The sequence below is a fragment of the Polypterus senegalus genome, chromosome 9 (assembly GCF_016835505.1).
Source record: "Polypterus senegalus isolate Bchr_013 chromosome 9, ASM1683550v1, whole genome shotgun sequence".
Lineage (NCBI taxonomy): Eukaryota > Metazoa > Chordata > Cladistia > Polypteriformes > Polypteridae > Polypterus > Polypterus senegalus.
Window position 1 is genome coordinate 36852190 of NC_053162.1, and position 16921 is coordinate 36869110.

General features: G+C 37.8%; 1 protein-coding gene across 1 annotated transcript; it reads left to right on the plus strand.

Moving 5' to 3' along the window:
- The first annotated feature begins 3170 nt into the window (after positions 1–3170).
- On the plus strand, positions 3171–7204 carry irx5a (iroquois homeobox 5a). Its single transcript, XM_039762923.1, has 3 exons — positions 3171–3793; positions 5210–5615; positions 6209–7204. The coding sequence occupies exons 1-3, from the start codon at positions 3551–3553 to the stop codon at positions 6895–6897; spliced, it is 1338 nt and encodes a 445-aa protein (XP_039618857.1). The 5' UTR covers positions 3171–3550; the 3' UTR covers positions 6898–7204.
- The last annotated feature ends 9717 nt before the right edge of the window (positions 7205–16921 follow it).

Sequence of the window (16921 nt, forward strand, 5' to 3'; positions counted from 1 at the left end):
ACCCGATGACAAACACCCTTTTCCACCAATCAATATTAGCAGTCTGCAGTCTAAGACAATTGGTTGGATTTGAACAAATCAAAGGCGGGCTTTGTTTTAAGGAGCCCTCTGGGAGTTGAAGTAAAGTGCATTTCGGAGGATTTTTTTACACACATCACAATGTTCATATATAATAAACGGATCGTTCGTTGTATTTTTGGTAGATATCATTTATTTCAATAGAATGCAGTAAACGGCCTCTATGAAAAAATATATTTACGGATAATTTAAATCCTTTTGATTTTGGTGGCTTTGTAAAATCGTTCTGTGGCAGATTTAAGCCACTTGGTTTAGAGCAGACTCCTGAAGCACTAAACAACAGAGAGCACGTTCAGTTTACCCGCTGCTGCCCTGAAAACGCGACAGGTGCCTTGTTCGTATATTTCCGCGACGAAATTCCCAGTGGGAGCCGCAAAAACAGTCCAAACTTGGTAGTTTAAGATATCGCAAAAGTAAGGGTGCCTTGTTCATTTAATAAAGGTGCAGAGAATGCCCACGTTGAAGTGTGCTACCCCAAAATAACAGTAATCGTTTACAAAGCCATTAAAATATAAAGCATTATTGTTTAATGTTTTCCATCATTCTATTTTAATTCTACTACTGTCTCCGTTTTTTGTTATGGCTTCTTTCAATCTACCGCATTTCAAAGTTAGCAGTAAATAGTATTTTTTATAACTCTCTCCATTATATTCCAGGGTGAACAATAATTTGCAAAAATAAAAATTAACATAGGAATTGCGTTGGGTCAATGCCAAAGTGAAATTTCCGGTTCCATTTTACCTGAGTGCGTTTAGCTGTAAGTCAATTAAATTCATGAAAGACATCTAAATATAATTCTTTTAATGGAAAAATAAACAGATTTAATTTATTGAAAAACAATGCTGATTTGCGTTATTTATTTATTATTTTAAATTAGTCGAATGCAATGTAACACGTCCGTGCCAATCAGGTGGACTCAATAGAAAGAAGACACTGGAATTACAAAGGAGCCGAATAAATGCGAAGCCCTCGCTCTACATCAGCAACAACGGAGCGGCACGTGACATTTTTCCGACGGCGGGATTCCTTAAGAACGCTTACAGCGATCCCTCCCGGTTCATTACGGATCGTATCTGTTTGAAAGCAATGGAAGGCCTCACCTTGAAAAAGCACCTGACGTAAACATTTCACAACCCTTCCGCACGGTGTATACAATTGCTATTTCTTAAGCGGGACGTTTTAATTAATAATTTTCGTTGGTTGTGTTTGGAGGTATATTACAGTAACATTCATATAACTTAATATAGGATCAATTACTATTACATAGAGCTACATTGAATTATATTTAAATAACCACACGCCTAAAAAGGTGATGGGTAAAGTGTAGCCTATAATACTTGTAGTATATAAATGTGTGCGCTTCCTCCATCCAGTCAAGATTAGGAGCAGAGCTGTTGTAAGCAGACAGGGAGAATTAAATAAATCGGGCTATGTTCGTGTCGGGAAATATATCTGGAGGAATCAAAGAAGATTACATCCTCTGCCCGGCACGGATTTATCCCAGTTCATATGGTTTTAATCTGCTTTCACTTCTACCCTTTTATGAGTTTTAGAGAAGAAATACCTGGCTTTTTACTCTCAGATCCGCCGATAAACACTTAACTCGAAACGTTCTTTCGAGCTGCATCTGTTATTGGTTTAGACTAATGGTACGTCTTTAAAATGGTCATTAAATGCTAATAAAATGAAATGATTAAACACAATCACTTTTTGGTCTATAAAAAACGAACGCGTTTTCGTCTTTTAAGAAACACTACAGTTTGATAAATAGTACAGATATTAAAATAAATAAATAAAATACTACAGTTTATAATATCGGACCTTTATCCAACAGGTTTCATTGTTTGAGGCTAAACCGAAATATCTAATGATAAGGAGCAAGGTTTCAGTGTAGCGTTTTCATGTTCCACCTGTGCGTGTGTTGGTCTTCGCCGACGGCTCCAGTTTTCGTCTCACATTAATTGTCGATACTAAGTCTTCTTCATGAGACAGTGACAGTGTACCGTTTGAGGGACTAGCGTATTCTCCCGGCGTCAGATGTACAGATTCTTGGTCGATGCTTTCATTATATATTTGTTTCAGTTCTGCATGATCCGTGACCCTGAAGTGCATTCATTAGTCGGGCTTGGGATTGACCTGAGAATGATGCCTATTGGAACTTTCTTTTTTATTATGAATAAATGTGACTAAGCGTCCCGTACAGAGTTTGGCCCAGACTTGCTTCTTTTGTCTGTTGTGAAATTACGTTTACAACGTTTACACTGATCATTGTTCTTCTGTAAATATGTTCAAATCGCAATATATTTCTTACGAAAATATAACCGCCTTTCCAGTACAACTCACAATGCCGACATCCCTTTCTTTTTTACTCAATTAAGGTTCTGTAGTATATACGATAAAATTAAGAAATGACAAAATTGCTTCAGGCCCATGGTAAAATATCTTCAACTTTATAATATAAGCATCTAAACTAACAATTCTAGACTTTAAATACGTTCAAATCGCAATATATTTATTACTAATATAACTCCCTCTTCACTGCAACTCACAATGCCGACATCCCTTCGTTTGTGCTAAATAAACGTCTTGTAGTATGTATAATAAAATTGCCGGAGGCCCACGGTGACATATCTTGGGTTGTATAATATAAGCATATAAAGTAATCGTATTTCTAGACTTACGGGAGGGTGTTTTGGTTGATTTGTTATTTTTAATATGTAATTAATAGAATTATTTTGTCAGACCCTTTCACCCACACGAGCTTAATACAGTCCGAAACGAAGGTTGCGTCATTGTATTTATTTATATTACTTTTCTCTTCTAATAGACTGATTGGCGTGCATGCCGTGGCTGTAAATCTTACGAAAAAGTGATGCCTCCAAGTATTTAGCAAATGAAGAAAGTTGAAGCTGATCTGAAGACTTGCACACGATTGCCATCCAGGGGCCGGCGCATTCGAGTCCTGCACAGAGAGCCTTGTTAGAGACGAATGGGGCGGGGGGGGTGGCGGTGTTGGGGAGAGAGAGAGAGAGAGAGAGAGAGAGAGAGAGAGAGAGAGAGAGAGAGATCATTAGGCTGCGCGGCTCCAGCAGCAATGATCCTCCTTCCTTCGCTACTTCTGACAACACCCTGAGAGGAGGAGCGAAGAAGGCGTCACAATCCTCAGTTTCCAACTTAGCATCTTGGCAGGACATTTTTCCAAAGCAAAGCCCCCCAATCCGAAGGCAAAAAAGTTCTTCTGCATGATATAGAGGGGAAAAGGAAAAGAAAATAAGAGAAAGTCTCGTACAAGTAAACACCTGGAGCTGTTCAAGGGCAGCTGGTAGAAAACAAATAAGAAGTCACCACATCCATAAGTACAAAAAAGATCAAGATTTGCTGCTGGTCTCCATGGTTTCTGAAGCGAAGTGCATGAACGAGTAAAAGCGAGAAAACTTTTGCAAGCAAGTGGCTGATCTCGGTGGGTTTAGCCATGTCGTATCCTCAGGGCTACTTGTACCAGCCGTCCGCTTCTCTGGCTCTCTATTCATGTCCGGCTGCCTACAGTACGAGCGTGATCTCTGGACCTCGGACAGAAGAGCTAGGCAGGTCCTCTTCTGGGTCGGCTTTCGCTCCTTATGCGGGATCTACGTTTACCAGTCCTTCAGCCGGTTATAACTCCCATCTCCAGTACAGCGCCGACCCGACGGCTGCAGCCACCTTCACTTCGTACGTGGTGAGTGACACCAAGGGGGAAAATACAAAGAATAACGGATAGAATACAACTTTCTCATCAGTTACTTGCTCTTAAGCTGGTAAAAAAAATGTACGCGTTGTTTTCATTCGGTGCATTGCAAAGCCAGTAATATATGTTCTCGCGTGCTGTGTTTCTCTTTTCTAAATTCCGAGAATCGTATTCTGTTTAACCTCACGTAAGTATTATTATTATTATTATTATTATTATTATTATTATTATTATTATTATACCACATCTCTTTATTGATCACGTCCAACGACGGAATTTTAAGCAGACATAAATCCACTCGGTTAAAATGAATATATACATTTAATTACGATATAAAACATCTATTAGTTCACTTATGATATTATATTTAAACGCCAATATGTAGAAATATTTATACGATATTTAGCGTTGTTTCGTTTATATCACTGTTTCCTTTTAAAGACAAAAACGTTTGTTTTATTTTTTGTCTTTGGGTGAACCTGCGTATTCTACGAAATATTTAGAATATTATTGGCATTGTTAATTAAGAATAATTAAATCAATATGCAAATCAGCAATTGCAAATTGAAGCATTAATTGCGAAATACGTTAAACATATATATTAATCACTCATTATGCATATATAGGACGTATTAAGTAATCTAATCAGCATTAAGGCTATGTTCTAAAATTCAGTGCACGTATATATATAGAGCAGAACATTAAGGATATGAAGATGACACAGTAGACATTACATAGAGCCCCCTTGACAACGATTAAATTCACGGAATATAAATAATACGGATAGAATTAATTAATGTGTCACAAAACAACGCTTGTGTTAGTGAAATATTAGTCTACCGATTTATATTAAATGAACGTGGACACGCGGAAATTATGTCAATGCTTCTTTGTGATTATTATTATTATTATTATTATTATTATTATTATTATTAAATCTACGATGTTGAAAAATTGTAGCTCTTAAATCTTTGTGAACACAGCTGTCTTTTTGGCCTCTACCATTCATGTTTTTCTTCTTTTTTTAAAACCTTTTGCGGTCATTTAATGTTTGATGTTTTTGTAGGCTGTTTGATTGTTTTATTAGTTTACTTGTTACATTTTCTGGGCTTTCTAAAATACTTGTATGCCTGGCTGTTTTTTTTTACGTTATCATCTGTTACTTTTGGCAATTAGACTATATATTAATATAGCTATATATATGGACGTCGAATTTTGATTTTTCTTTATACTGAGTTATGTTTGTGTGTAATAATGTTTTATATAAGTTTAGCTTATGCTCTTTTCTGATTACGTCCGTGTCAGAGAGATTTGTGATTTTGTCGTTAAATTGGCCATTTAATTTAATATTCGAGGGCTTTTAAAATTGCACTGGAACTGAGTGTACATGTGCATCTATTCTTCCAGAGCTCTCCTTACGACCACACTACCGGGATGGCAGGCTCTATAGGATATCACCCGTACGCTGCCCCTTTAGGTTCATACCCCTACGGGGACCCCGCGTACAGAAAAAACGCCACGAGAGATGCAACTGCCACCCTAAAGGCCTGGCTCAACGAGCATAGAAAGAACCCATATCCTACAAAAGGGGAAAAGATTATGCTGGCCATCATCACTAAGATGACCCTCACGCAGGTGTCTACATGGTTTGCCAACGCAAGGAGAAGATTAAAAAAGGAGAACAAAATGACATGGACACCTAGAAACCGAAGTGAGGACGAGGAAGAAGAGGAGAACATCGATCTGGAGAAGAACGACGACGACGAATCGCACAAACCCATCGAGAAGGCGGATTCCAACGACAACGAGACAGGTCCGTGGACAATTAATGAATTTTTTATTTCGCTCGTTTCCAATCAGAGCACACAATTGATTGCTAGTTAATGGCGGTGTATTATTTATAACCTTCCAATTACTCTAAATAATAATCGAGCTGTCTAGTTTATGTTTGAATTATTATTTTGACATTCCGTTTGCCGGATACGGCTGGTTGAAACGTCATCACTGATCACGAAATTAAACGAACGCACTGAAGGTGAGAATGGGAAAAATGTTTTCATTGAAAGCTTTTGGTATTTCGATTTGCCCGCACTTCAATTCAAACACTTTATTTCGTTACAGAAATAAATTTCTTATTTTATTTTTAAAAATATATTCTGAATAGTACCTAACTCTAGTTTATAATTAATTGTCGATAACATGTTTGTATTAATGCTTTGTTTAACTTTGCATTAATTAAAAATACACAACACACACACACACACACACACACACACACACATATATATATATATATATATATATATATATATATATATATATATATATATATATATAATTCATTTTGATTTGTTTTTTAATTTAATTTACTGTTATTTATTTTTTTTTTCCACATTTACTCCTCAGGAGAACATAAACCAAACTCAACAGACATCACCTGCGACAGGTTTAAGGAGGAAAGCGCAGGGAATGAAATCGACCCCCTTTTGACGGACTCGGAATTAAAAGAACCCCCAGAGGAGCGGACGGACATCTTTGGCCCTGATTCCCCGAAGGCCACCACTTCTTCGCCATCGGCTGTGCATCACGGAGCTGAGATCCTGGTCCAGGAAGGACCTGTTGAGATACTCCACACATCTGGCACAACCGGTACCGCCACCTCTGTCATCCACTCACCCCCAGCTGCTAACCCCAAACCCAAACTTTGGTCTTTGGCTGAAATCGCCACTTCATCGGACAGGTCTAAAGAGAGCAGTGACACGTCTCAGCCCACGGGTGCCAGCGGGGCGATGACGGGCAGCGCGCAATCCCCATCGCGGTCTCCATCACACCAGTGTCACTTTCCCAACAGTGCGGTCCTGTCGCGACCCCTTTACTACACGTCCCCGTTTTACGCGGGTTATACGAACTACAGCACTTTTGGACCTCTGCACGGATCTAACACAGTATCCTCAACACATTTCAATGGATTAAATCAGACTGTACTTAATAGAGCAGAGATTTTGGTCAAAGAAAGTAAGATCAGGAGCCAGACGCAGGTAGATCTTTGTAAAGAGTCCGCTTATGAACTGAAGAAAGGTATGTCAAACATTTAATAAGGGCTTCCACCCCCACGCAGCCACGCAGGGCATCCGGACTCCTATTTATTACTCGCCTTGGTGATACCGAGCAGCACATCATTCAGTACATAATTCGGAGGAAGCGTATTTTCTGCAAGAAAAATGCTTATTCACAAATTATAGTTTCTTTTTTTGGATAGTGGATAATCCAAAAGATGTATCGAAGAATTGTCTTAACCGCAGCCGCAAGAAAGAATTTGTATTAAAACTAATATGTATATTTAATGTAGCATTTTTGTATTTAAAATGGACAATACGATATCTTTGAAGTAAATTATGAAAAAATATACCCTTGTGCAGACATCAATGTTGTTGTTTTTTCGGGATGCAGTTGAGGGGGATTAAGTATAATGTAAAATATATATCTGTTTCAAAGAGTTGTTTCTATTTTGAAAAAGTAACTTAATTATGTAAAACATGTTCTATCATTTGAGAAAACTGGGGATTTTTTAATTTAATATTTCTTAGAAGAGAGCGAGAAAAAGAGGCAAATGGCGTTATTAACAGATAAATTAGTCACTCGCACAAACACGCAAGTGGATGATAAACCGCAAAATCTCGAGTGGTAGGAAAACGCAGAAACCATACTTTCCTCGTGGAAATTACATTATTGATGAAATATTTGTTTTACAGGAAGGATACTTTCCCCATTACATTTAAAATGAGTTGTTTAACAACTTTCCTTAACCCCGCAGGTGACTATATACACCGCTGCTCGTTGTGTAATTTGTGTTATGTACAATTAATATATTTATGAATGAGGTTCAGAAAGTTGTGGTGTAATTTTAAAAAAGGAGCTTGAAAACAAGCGAAAAATCGCGCACGATTTGAACAGAATGTTATGTGTACAGTTTACATGTGCAAAATTACAGTCTAAGGCTAAATGGAACTAAACGAGTTTTTGCTTTTCAAAACACATCTAAACCATATAGTGAGTGCACCGAGCAATGACGGTGTAATACAGACCACTTGCATGTTATTTAACCATTAGCACTCCAGACACACTTTATACGTTGTGTCATATATTCTGCTGAAGCCTATGGGCCTTCCCGTCCAGCCAGTGGCGTTGTTCATTTGGGTCTTTTGAACGGTGCGGTTTCAAGGAAATTCAACGAACAGCTGCCAAAGTTACATCATGAATAATTTGGTAGATTTTTTTCCGCAGGGTCAATACAGTGTGTACTTCATTTTGTGATCACTTGAAGCAATATTTTTTTCAACCCCCTCCACGCAGTGAAGTCCTTGTAGGGGTGAAATTAAGTTAACGCATTTAAACCATTAGGAGAGATTTTCTTTAAGCTGCAACACTTTGTGTGCCCACTCTTCGCCGGAGATGCATTTTAAACAGTTGAAAATTGATATAATAACAACAGCAAATTGCGGTGCTATCAGTTAACCTAATTACATCCAATCAGTGTCGTGTTTTATGCAAAGCAATCAGGTGGCGAACTTTGCTAATGAGTTCGATTTTATGCCAAATTTAGCCCTCATTACTATTTGCCTGGCGCGGTGAGGCCATTAAAACCTGGACAGCGGCGGCGCGCACATGCCAGAGGCAGGCTCACGCTGCGAAAGGCCGGCTTCTGCGTTGCTGCCTCGGTTCAGCAACTTTTTCTTTCTTTCTTTTTGTTTGCTCATTTGGGAATGTTAATTCATGTAAGCGCATTGTCGGTGAATTTGTTTTTTTGATCTTGAATGTAGTTCTGGTGACTATGAGCGACGACTCTCAGATGTATTCACGCACAATGCGCAGATGTTTCCTGTTGCCACAGGTAGGTGTCACACTTGTCCTTAATTTGAGGGCATTGCTACTAATCTGATGTCAGTGAGGGGTTCCTCTGTCTGTGTGCTTCAACGAAGCATCCCTATCATTGCTGTCAAAAAGATGAGGATGCATTAGGCCACATGAGCTCTGCCAGAGAACACCAAAAGAAGTCTCTCAGACGACCCCGTCTTATGTCCCGTGGCAGCTACGCCTTTTACTTATAACCCACTTACTGTTCCAGGCCGCTCCAAGTTTGGTTCAAAAGTACAAAGAAGCAAAACTGGCTCAGAGTTTGGAAATGTGTCCTTAATAAACGTAAACTTAAAAAAGTGCTTTCTGGTGTGAATTTCCAGTTTAATTTTAAACAGATAAACGGGGAAACAAAAATGCGAACGACTCTTCCTCGTGGAAGTTAGATGCATATTCTGATACGATAAATGATTAGTAGATGAGGTTTGCTCATCTACTAATGCCAATGGAAAGTGCGATGATAATTATTGCGATCAAGACTTACAATTCGAAGACATCGAAAATAAGATGAGATTACGCTTTAGTCACTCTTGGAGTCGCCTCACTTTTTTTTTCTCCCACCATTCCATCTTCCATCAGTCAGCGATGCTTATTTTTAGTGTTCGGAAAGCCCCCAGGGGACTCGCAGTCCAGGGCTCATCTGGCCTCTGCTTTTCATGACAAATATCACTTATCTTTGTTTGTTTATTTTTACCTGCCCTGCCCGTAGAAAATGCGTAATTGCACAGCAAGACAGAAAGCGGGCGTTCGGAGAAAAGGCCCCCCTCGATGTTTATGGAGGTAAATTCAAATCTTGGACGAGGTGCAGAACTCATCAGATCAGAGATTAGTTTCAAGTGGGAGAAAGTATGAGTAATAAAATAGACTACTTGAAATTCGGGGTGAACGTGGCTATCTATTTATCTACAGCATTAATTGTGCTGCGGGTAAAATTATTAGACAAAAGGAGTTCTTTTAACAATGTAATTTGCTGTTCTGTATGCTGAAAAATGAAAGGCTTCATTGCTTTATATTGTTTTATTGAATATCGTCACCATGGTAAATTTTACTTGAAGCAAATGGGAAACGTGTTTAGAAACGAGAACGTCCTTGTTCATCATCTTTACAATCTGGTAGAGTATGACCGGGCTGGATAGATATACAAAGATAGAGACAAAACAAAATTCAGGAAAACAAACGTAAAGAACAAAGGTGCTAAATGCTTAAATCGAATGAACTGTCAGATTATGGCTGCTACACATAACTTACATCATCGCACACACACATAATTTTATGAAGCGGGTTTAGATAAACCCTTGCCAACAGGCACAACGCCTAAGCAATTGGACCATCCCGTCACATCCACTGCAAAACACACCCTCACTCTCCTGGAGTCACTTTAGCGTTGCATGTCTTTGTAAACAAGAGAGAAAAGTACTAGCACGGTGGAAACATGTTAAATGTACCCTGAAACCTGCAACAACAACAACACATTTCTCTCTTTTAGTTCTAACTAATTTGCCAAAATAGCAAATTGATGGGTTTTATTTATATTTCCGGCCTCACGTCATGGTTTGGTTAATAATGCCTTGCAGCTTTTGTAATAAACTCCAGTTCTCCTTGGCTCTGTAGTTGATAAAGTGAAATTAGATGGACTTTATCAAAGCTTAAACACACATTAAACTGTCTATTGGTTGCTTCACCACTTTAGCATGTAAATGCTTTACATTCGTACATCTATCTATCTATCTATCTATCTATCTATCTATCTATCTATCTATCTATGTGCAATTGCAAATTGAAGATTATTGTGCTGTGCATATATGAATAATTCATGTATGTATATATATATATATAGAGATATATATATATATATATATATATATATATATATATATATATATATATATATATATATATATATATATATAGATAGATAGATAGATAGATAGATAGATAGATAGATAGATAGATAGATAGATAGATATGGTGATTTTGCTGTGTATATAATCTTGCTTGATATTCAGTATTTTAAAAGTACACAAAAATGACATGACGTTAGTTTTCTTTGGTATACAGACAGCAACATGTTGCAGGCAGTTAGTTAATTTAAAAAGTAATGTTCAGTTTCAGTATAAAAGCCAGCTGCCTTCGGAAACCTTTATAAACGCAACAGTTAGTCAATCGGCACCCATTTATACGAGGAGCGGAACGCAGTCCGGTAATTCCCCATTTAACAAAGGGCTTAAGTTGGGTATGTAATATGCAAAATGTCTTCTTGAAATCGTATTGACAGGTGCCGAATTACTGCTTGCCTATAGTAACTTCAATGATTATGAAGAATCAAGCACTTGGCATTTGTTATTAATACTTTTAGTTTTTAAGTGATCGGATTATATCACATTATTAAGCAACGGCAATAGAACAGGATTTATGGGATCTAACGCTTTTATTTTCATTTTTTACGATACAAATTTTAAAGTTTGGACATTTTTATTTGTATTTCAGTAAGTAAAAAAAGTAATTACGTTTTCTCGTATTCCTTAAAACGAACCCAAATTAAATAAACGTTTGCCTAGCGCATATGGGTTGGTTGAAAAACAATTTGTTGATAAGTGTGTATTTTTCCTCTCACCAGATGCCATTTCTAGGAAAGCATTTTCATGATATTAAGAAAGGTGCCACCGTAAATAAACAAATGCCGGTTGACATTGCTTAACCGGAGGTGCCCACTGAGGTATACGAATAGTTACCGAAAAATTTCCACTTAGGAGTTTCGCTATACACTTTTTAAATACTATTATAAAACTGTAAGGTTCAGAACTTTCACACACTCGTTCACTGAGCAGTGATTTTAATTAGAGAAGGACAGATTATGGAAGTTGAAGTTTTGCTCCAGTTTTGAAGTTTTCGTTTTCTGTTTGTATATATTTTTATTAACGCACCGAAACAGCAAACATAAATTACCTAAATAAGTATTGAACTGTCAGTGCGTTTTACGTCATTAAAATCTTCGAAATTAATAGTTTCTAAAAGAAATTAAACTTTCCCTCTGTATCGGTACTGAGCTTTATGAAAAAATCTCAAATAAAATTCATAAAATCATATGTTCAGTATCTTGCGGTAGTTTTTTTTTTTTTCGATTCCCCCCTCTTTCTTCCAGATGAGTAGTTAGGGGCTTTGTTAGTAAGTGAAGCGTTGGACAGACACTGTGAGAATGTTAAGTGGGGGTGAAACAGTTCCCACGTGTGGAGAAAAGGACAGAGATAAAGGGATTAAACTAATTGAGATCGCTTTTGTTAGACCGTGACGTTGTTTTTAATACGTGAGCATATTCTTGAATAATTGATACTTCCAGTTTCTTTGAAAGCAAAACGAACACTGTCATATTTTTTTATTTAGATTTTTTTCATCGATTGTTATTGCAAGGTATATTTTTAGATTAAAAGCAGTTGTGAATCTTACTGTAGCCGGATGCTAAGTCTGCTGTTCGTAGGACATTTAAAACATGTTTTTAATTATTATTATTAATCTTTTCTCGTAAGGTGTAGGTGGGACTGTTTATTAATACATGATAATCCGTGTCAATAGTAATGAATCTTATATAAGAGTAATATTACAAATCCAGCTGTTTTTAGGCGATTGGCTGACTTGCGTAGTTTAAATGATCTCTGTGTTATTTTACTGTTTCTCAATTCCAGTTACCGAGACAGTATATAAAACACACGGTACACACTATATAAAAATCATGCTTGCATGCAAGCGGGTGGGGGTGGGGGCTATAACCTTCATGTTTATTTACTGAATAAAACAAACCTGAACAGCAGCCACTACTTTAAAGACTCTGCTCTTCCCTGGCAGGGAAAACAGACATCGTTTAAAAAGTTCAGAGTGTCCCCCTGGGGTAAAAGTGCCGATTGATGGGAAACTTAAGGATGGTTAGGGGGGTGGGGCACTGCATTCAGCAGTCAAACGCCTAAAGTCTTTTGTTATTTATTTTGAAATGTGTTTAGAATAACGCATTTATTAAATACTTGTAATTAAATGAAAGATGGATCAGGTTCTGCGGTGTTTAGCTAACAAGAGAAATGAAAAGACTGTACATTTAGAGTTGGCTAATTCAATGGCGCATCGATGACCGTCACACCGAACTGAAAACTGCCAGTCTTACGTTTGAAGTGCTGTCTGGCGCCGTCAGACTGTGTCTATTTATTGTAACTTCTATAATGAATTCTGTTTTTTTTCCTCCTCTATTATCAGGTATAGAGCTAAATAATTTCAGCGTATTTTTAAAGCGCTTTATATATTAAGGATCCTAAAGATCAAAGCTCTCCACACAGGTGTGTAAGCGCCATTTAAGTCTTATTTAGTGCTACTATTTTTTTTTTCTTTTTATGCCATTTCGCTCTGTGTTTGCCTTTTTCACGGATATGTTTTCTTTCCATCTTCTTATCCTTATACTGATTTAAACTGTAAATGTACACCTTGAATTTTGACAGTTTATAACAATGCTTACCTCGTTTAAATTCTAAGCATGATTTCACGCTCACAACCGCAACGTGCCCATTCCGAGGAATAGAAAAAAGTGAGATGGCTCAAAGTATCACTTTTTAACTGAGCTGTAGACCGCATAATCGGACCGTGCCTTTCGAGTCAGCAACTGAACATACGGTAGTGTATGGATCTCAGGCATAATCCACTGGAAATAAATTCCACGCTAAAACTCGACTTCATAATTTATTTACGGAAACAATGAAATATAGTGAGTACACTTGTACAGTAGTTTGTAGCGTAGGGGGTACACGATAAATGCGAATTATATACCCTAATAACTTTTTAAAAAATTTTTTAGACATTAGTCCGAATAACGCTGCATAATTAAATGTGGAATTCTCTCCCTGCTAGTTTAAGGAGTCGGATTATTTAAACTTTTGAGTAAGACTTTGGTGTCTTCAGATTTTTAATTAAAAAAAAAAAAGGTGACAACACCTGAATAAAGCAAAATACATTTATTCAAAGTGTCCTTTTTATTTTCCACTTATTATGACTACGCAAATAATGCATGCAATATGTAGTGTATTAAAATTCTTCTGTTTTCAGAAGTTCATGCTTCATATAGGTAGATTCTCTTGTAAAATATACCGCTTATTAAAAGGAGTGATCACCCCTCGAGCTCCTCCTTTCTGCAGCTTCACTGATAATCGGTCCCTTGCAGTTTATGAACTCATTTGTTCTTTATTCCTTGAACAATGTGGTTCTAACACGCAGGTGCAAATATAATAAAATAAAATAAACTTCGGCAAGGAAAACTTGACGGTGTCACAGCAGCGTCGCCCGCATAGTCTGGTTTTTTTTTTCTATTTGAGATGAGATCTGATATTTTCCCCCAAGGACACTGTTTTTCTATCAATAGCCTCGAGACGGGACGTTAAGGTGTATTAACGACCTTAGATTAGCCCAGTGTGAGGAAGTGTGTCCTTTCGTAGATGATCTCCATTTTCATTCAGTTGCACCAGCGTCCTGAGGTGTAGACATATTAGAAAGTGTAGTTTCAAAAACATCTAGTTATTTTCCAGACCCCTTTGGTCCAAGTACAATGTATTACACACTGCAGGGTTGCGAAAGACTGAGGCGTATCCTGGCAGCTTGGGCGCAAGTGCCAACATTATGGACTCAGTTAATCACTGCTCACCATTCGCACAAATTCGCCACCGGACATCTTAGTAGTAAACTGCACATGGAATGTGGGTGACAAGCCGACATCCTACACGGAGAGCGACAGGTTCAAACCCATTCTCATTAATCTACCAGACACCACCGCTAACAACTGCGCCACCTTGTTTAGCTGTTTTCGTCTGTGGTAATCAAAAGAATCCGAAAAGTTAAATGAGCTGTTATGAAATATTTCTGAAATACATACGCAACCAAAAACCTTGACGCACACGTGTAGACCGTGGTATTTAAATACAGTTCCTTAAAGAAAGCCACACAAACACAAGGAGAAGACAAAATCCACATAGAAGGGGAAATCGTTGCGGAAAACGAGCACAGTGAGGTGCCAGAGATAAAAGCAGTGCAAACCTTCCGCCCACATATACAGTACTCTTAAAAATGAAAGTGCCATGGTTATTTACAGAGGTGTCGTATAGGGGACCTAATTTTGGTTCCCAAAAGAACCATCCACAACAAATGTTCCGGAAAGAACGTTCAGTTACTTAAATTCGTAACATTCTATTAGCAAACAGGAATAGCTGATTCTGGATTTGAAAAATGCAAACGCCTTTATGATTTTAAAAGGCCTCTTCCTTTGTGCAGTAACGCACAAGTTCACGTTTTCCTGATCTGTTGTATATTGCTGTCTTAAAGAAAATATCGTTTTGCATACATATTAGGAACCTTTTCGAAGTATAAACACCAGCTTCATATGCCTAGAACCCTTTCCAGAATAAAATGGTTCTTTGTCGAGCAAAAGCTCTATAGGTGCCGCAAAACCCAATAAAGTGCCACTAAAGACCCGTTATTTCCATGTACGCGCGGTACTCTACCACTTAATTTGTTTATAATGAAGCAGCTTATGAATAGCTGTTTCGACGTTATTATTGTTATTATTATTAGTAGTAGTAGTAGTAGTAGGAGTCCCAGCATAGCGCATATGGGCTATATGGTTCATAGGTGCATTGTAAGTTAAATATAAAAGACAATTTCTGGCGTCTTTCACTAATTCCCTTTGGCTTCTTCTTGCTCTTTTCATGTGATTTCTTTGCGAAATTGTAGTCTGCACGTGTAATTATAGCGGCTAATGTCTAACAAGCCCCTGCATATAGGCATTTCGGGAAAGCCGCACTTAATCCTTCAAGTCGGGAGTTTGCGCGCACACCCCAAGGTTATGAGATTTAACAATATATTTTAATGTTGTTGCTGCTAATTAGCTGAAGTCACAGGACTTATAAATATTAAAGTGCGCTCTGTAATATAAATATATTTTCCTATCTTGTTTAAATTATTAATTACGCGTATAATTTTGTTTATTTTATTTGCATTACAAATAAGTCAGATCTGCATTTCTCTCTCTCTCTCTCTCTCTCTCTCGTCTTCATCTTCTTCAGAGCATCTCTGGCGGTTTTAACTTCGCTTTTCTCTTTCTCACAGAAAATGTGAAGTCAGAGAAGGGGCCTATTGATTTCCAGTTGCAAGGTTACCTTTTCAAAGGAGAAGCGCTCCTGTTACCCAATCCGAGTATAAACTCAACGTCGGCCGGTTCAAAGACGGCCGTGCCGCTTCACCTGTAAACTGCGGAGTCGCCCCCGGCTCACAACGCTGGAGGTCCGCCACTCCCCCGAGCTCTGTTGACAAACACAGCACTCCTTTGTTCCTATAGCTTTAGTATCCAAGTTTCCGTGCAGTCGAACCTCCACTTGAACGTGTCCCGGTGGGGCTGCAAAGCTGGTCAAGAAGTAATCAAAAATGCTGGCAGGGAGACTCGATGTCAACACGCTGAGCGTTTGAACTGTTGCATTAGATAGACAGTCCTACATTTAAAAAAGATACACATGTTTATAAATAAAATGCCACACCCAACAACATTTCCTTGCCTTAACAACATTCACATAAATTCAGTGCAAAGATCTAAAATAAACACCAACTCCTTGACATGTTATAGTACAGAACAGACACAGACTTAAATATTATGTCACTCACAGAAACACAATGTCACAAATAAACATGTCTAGGCAGTGTGGCCTTGTGGCTGAAGTGTTGGAGTGTAAGCCACAAGTTCGCTGGCTGAGTCTGTCACTCACCCTGTTTATTCTCCAATCTACTTTGTATTTGTGATATGCAATTTTTTTTAACAAAGGACCTAATAAATAAAAACATTATGATGTACCTCAAAGGTACAGCACATAAAAACAGAAAAGCGGATACACACAGTAGAAATATGGGATGGTACGATGGTTCTGCACTCCTACATTGCTCCAAATCATGGCAGTCTGTGTGGAGTTTGCATGCTCTTCCTTGATCTACATGGGCTTCTCTTCAGGTACTCCTATTTGATTCTATCTCACTGAAAAAACTGAATGATGGATGAATTTGTTCAATACATAAATGAAACACACAATGAAACATAAGAAAACACATATTCAAAAATTACATATAAATAAACATTATATATTTATAATAAATAAGAACTCTCAAGCTTAGAAACAAGCAGGTACCCTAAAATCAATT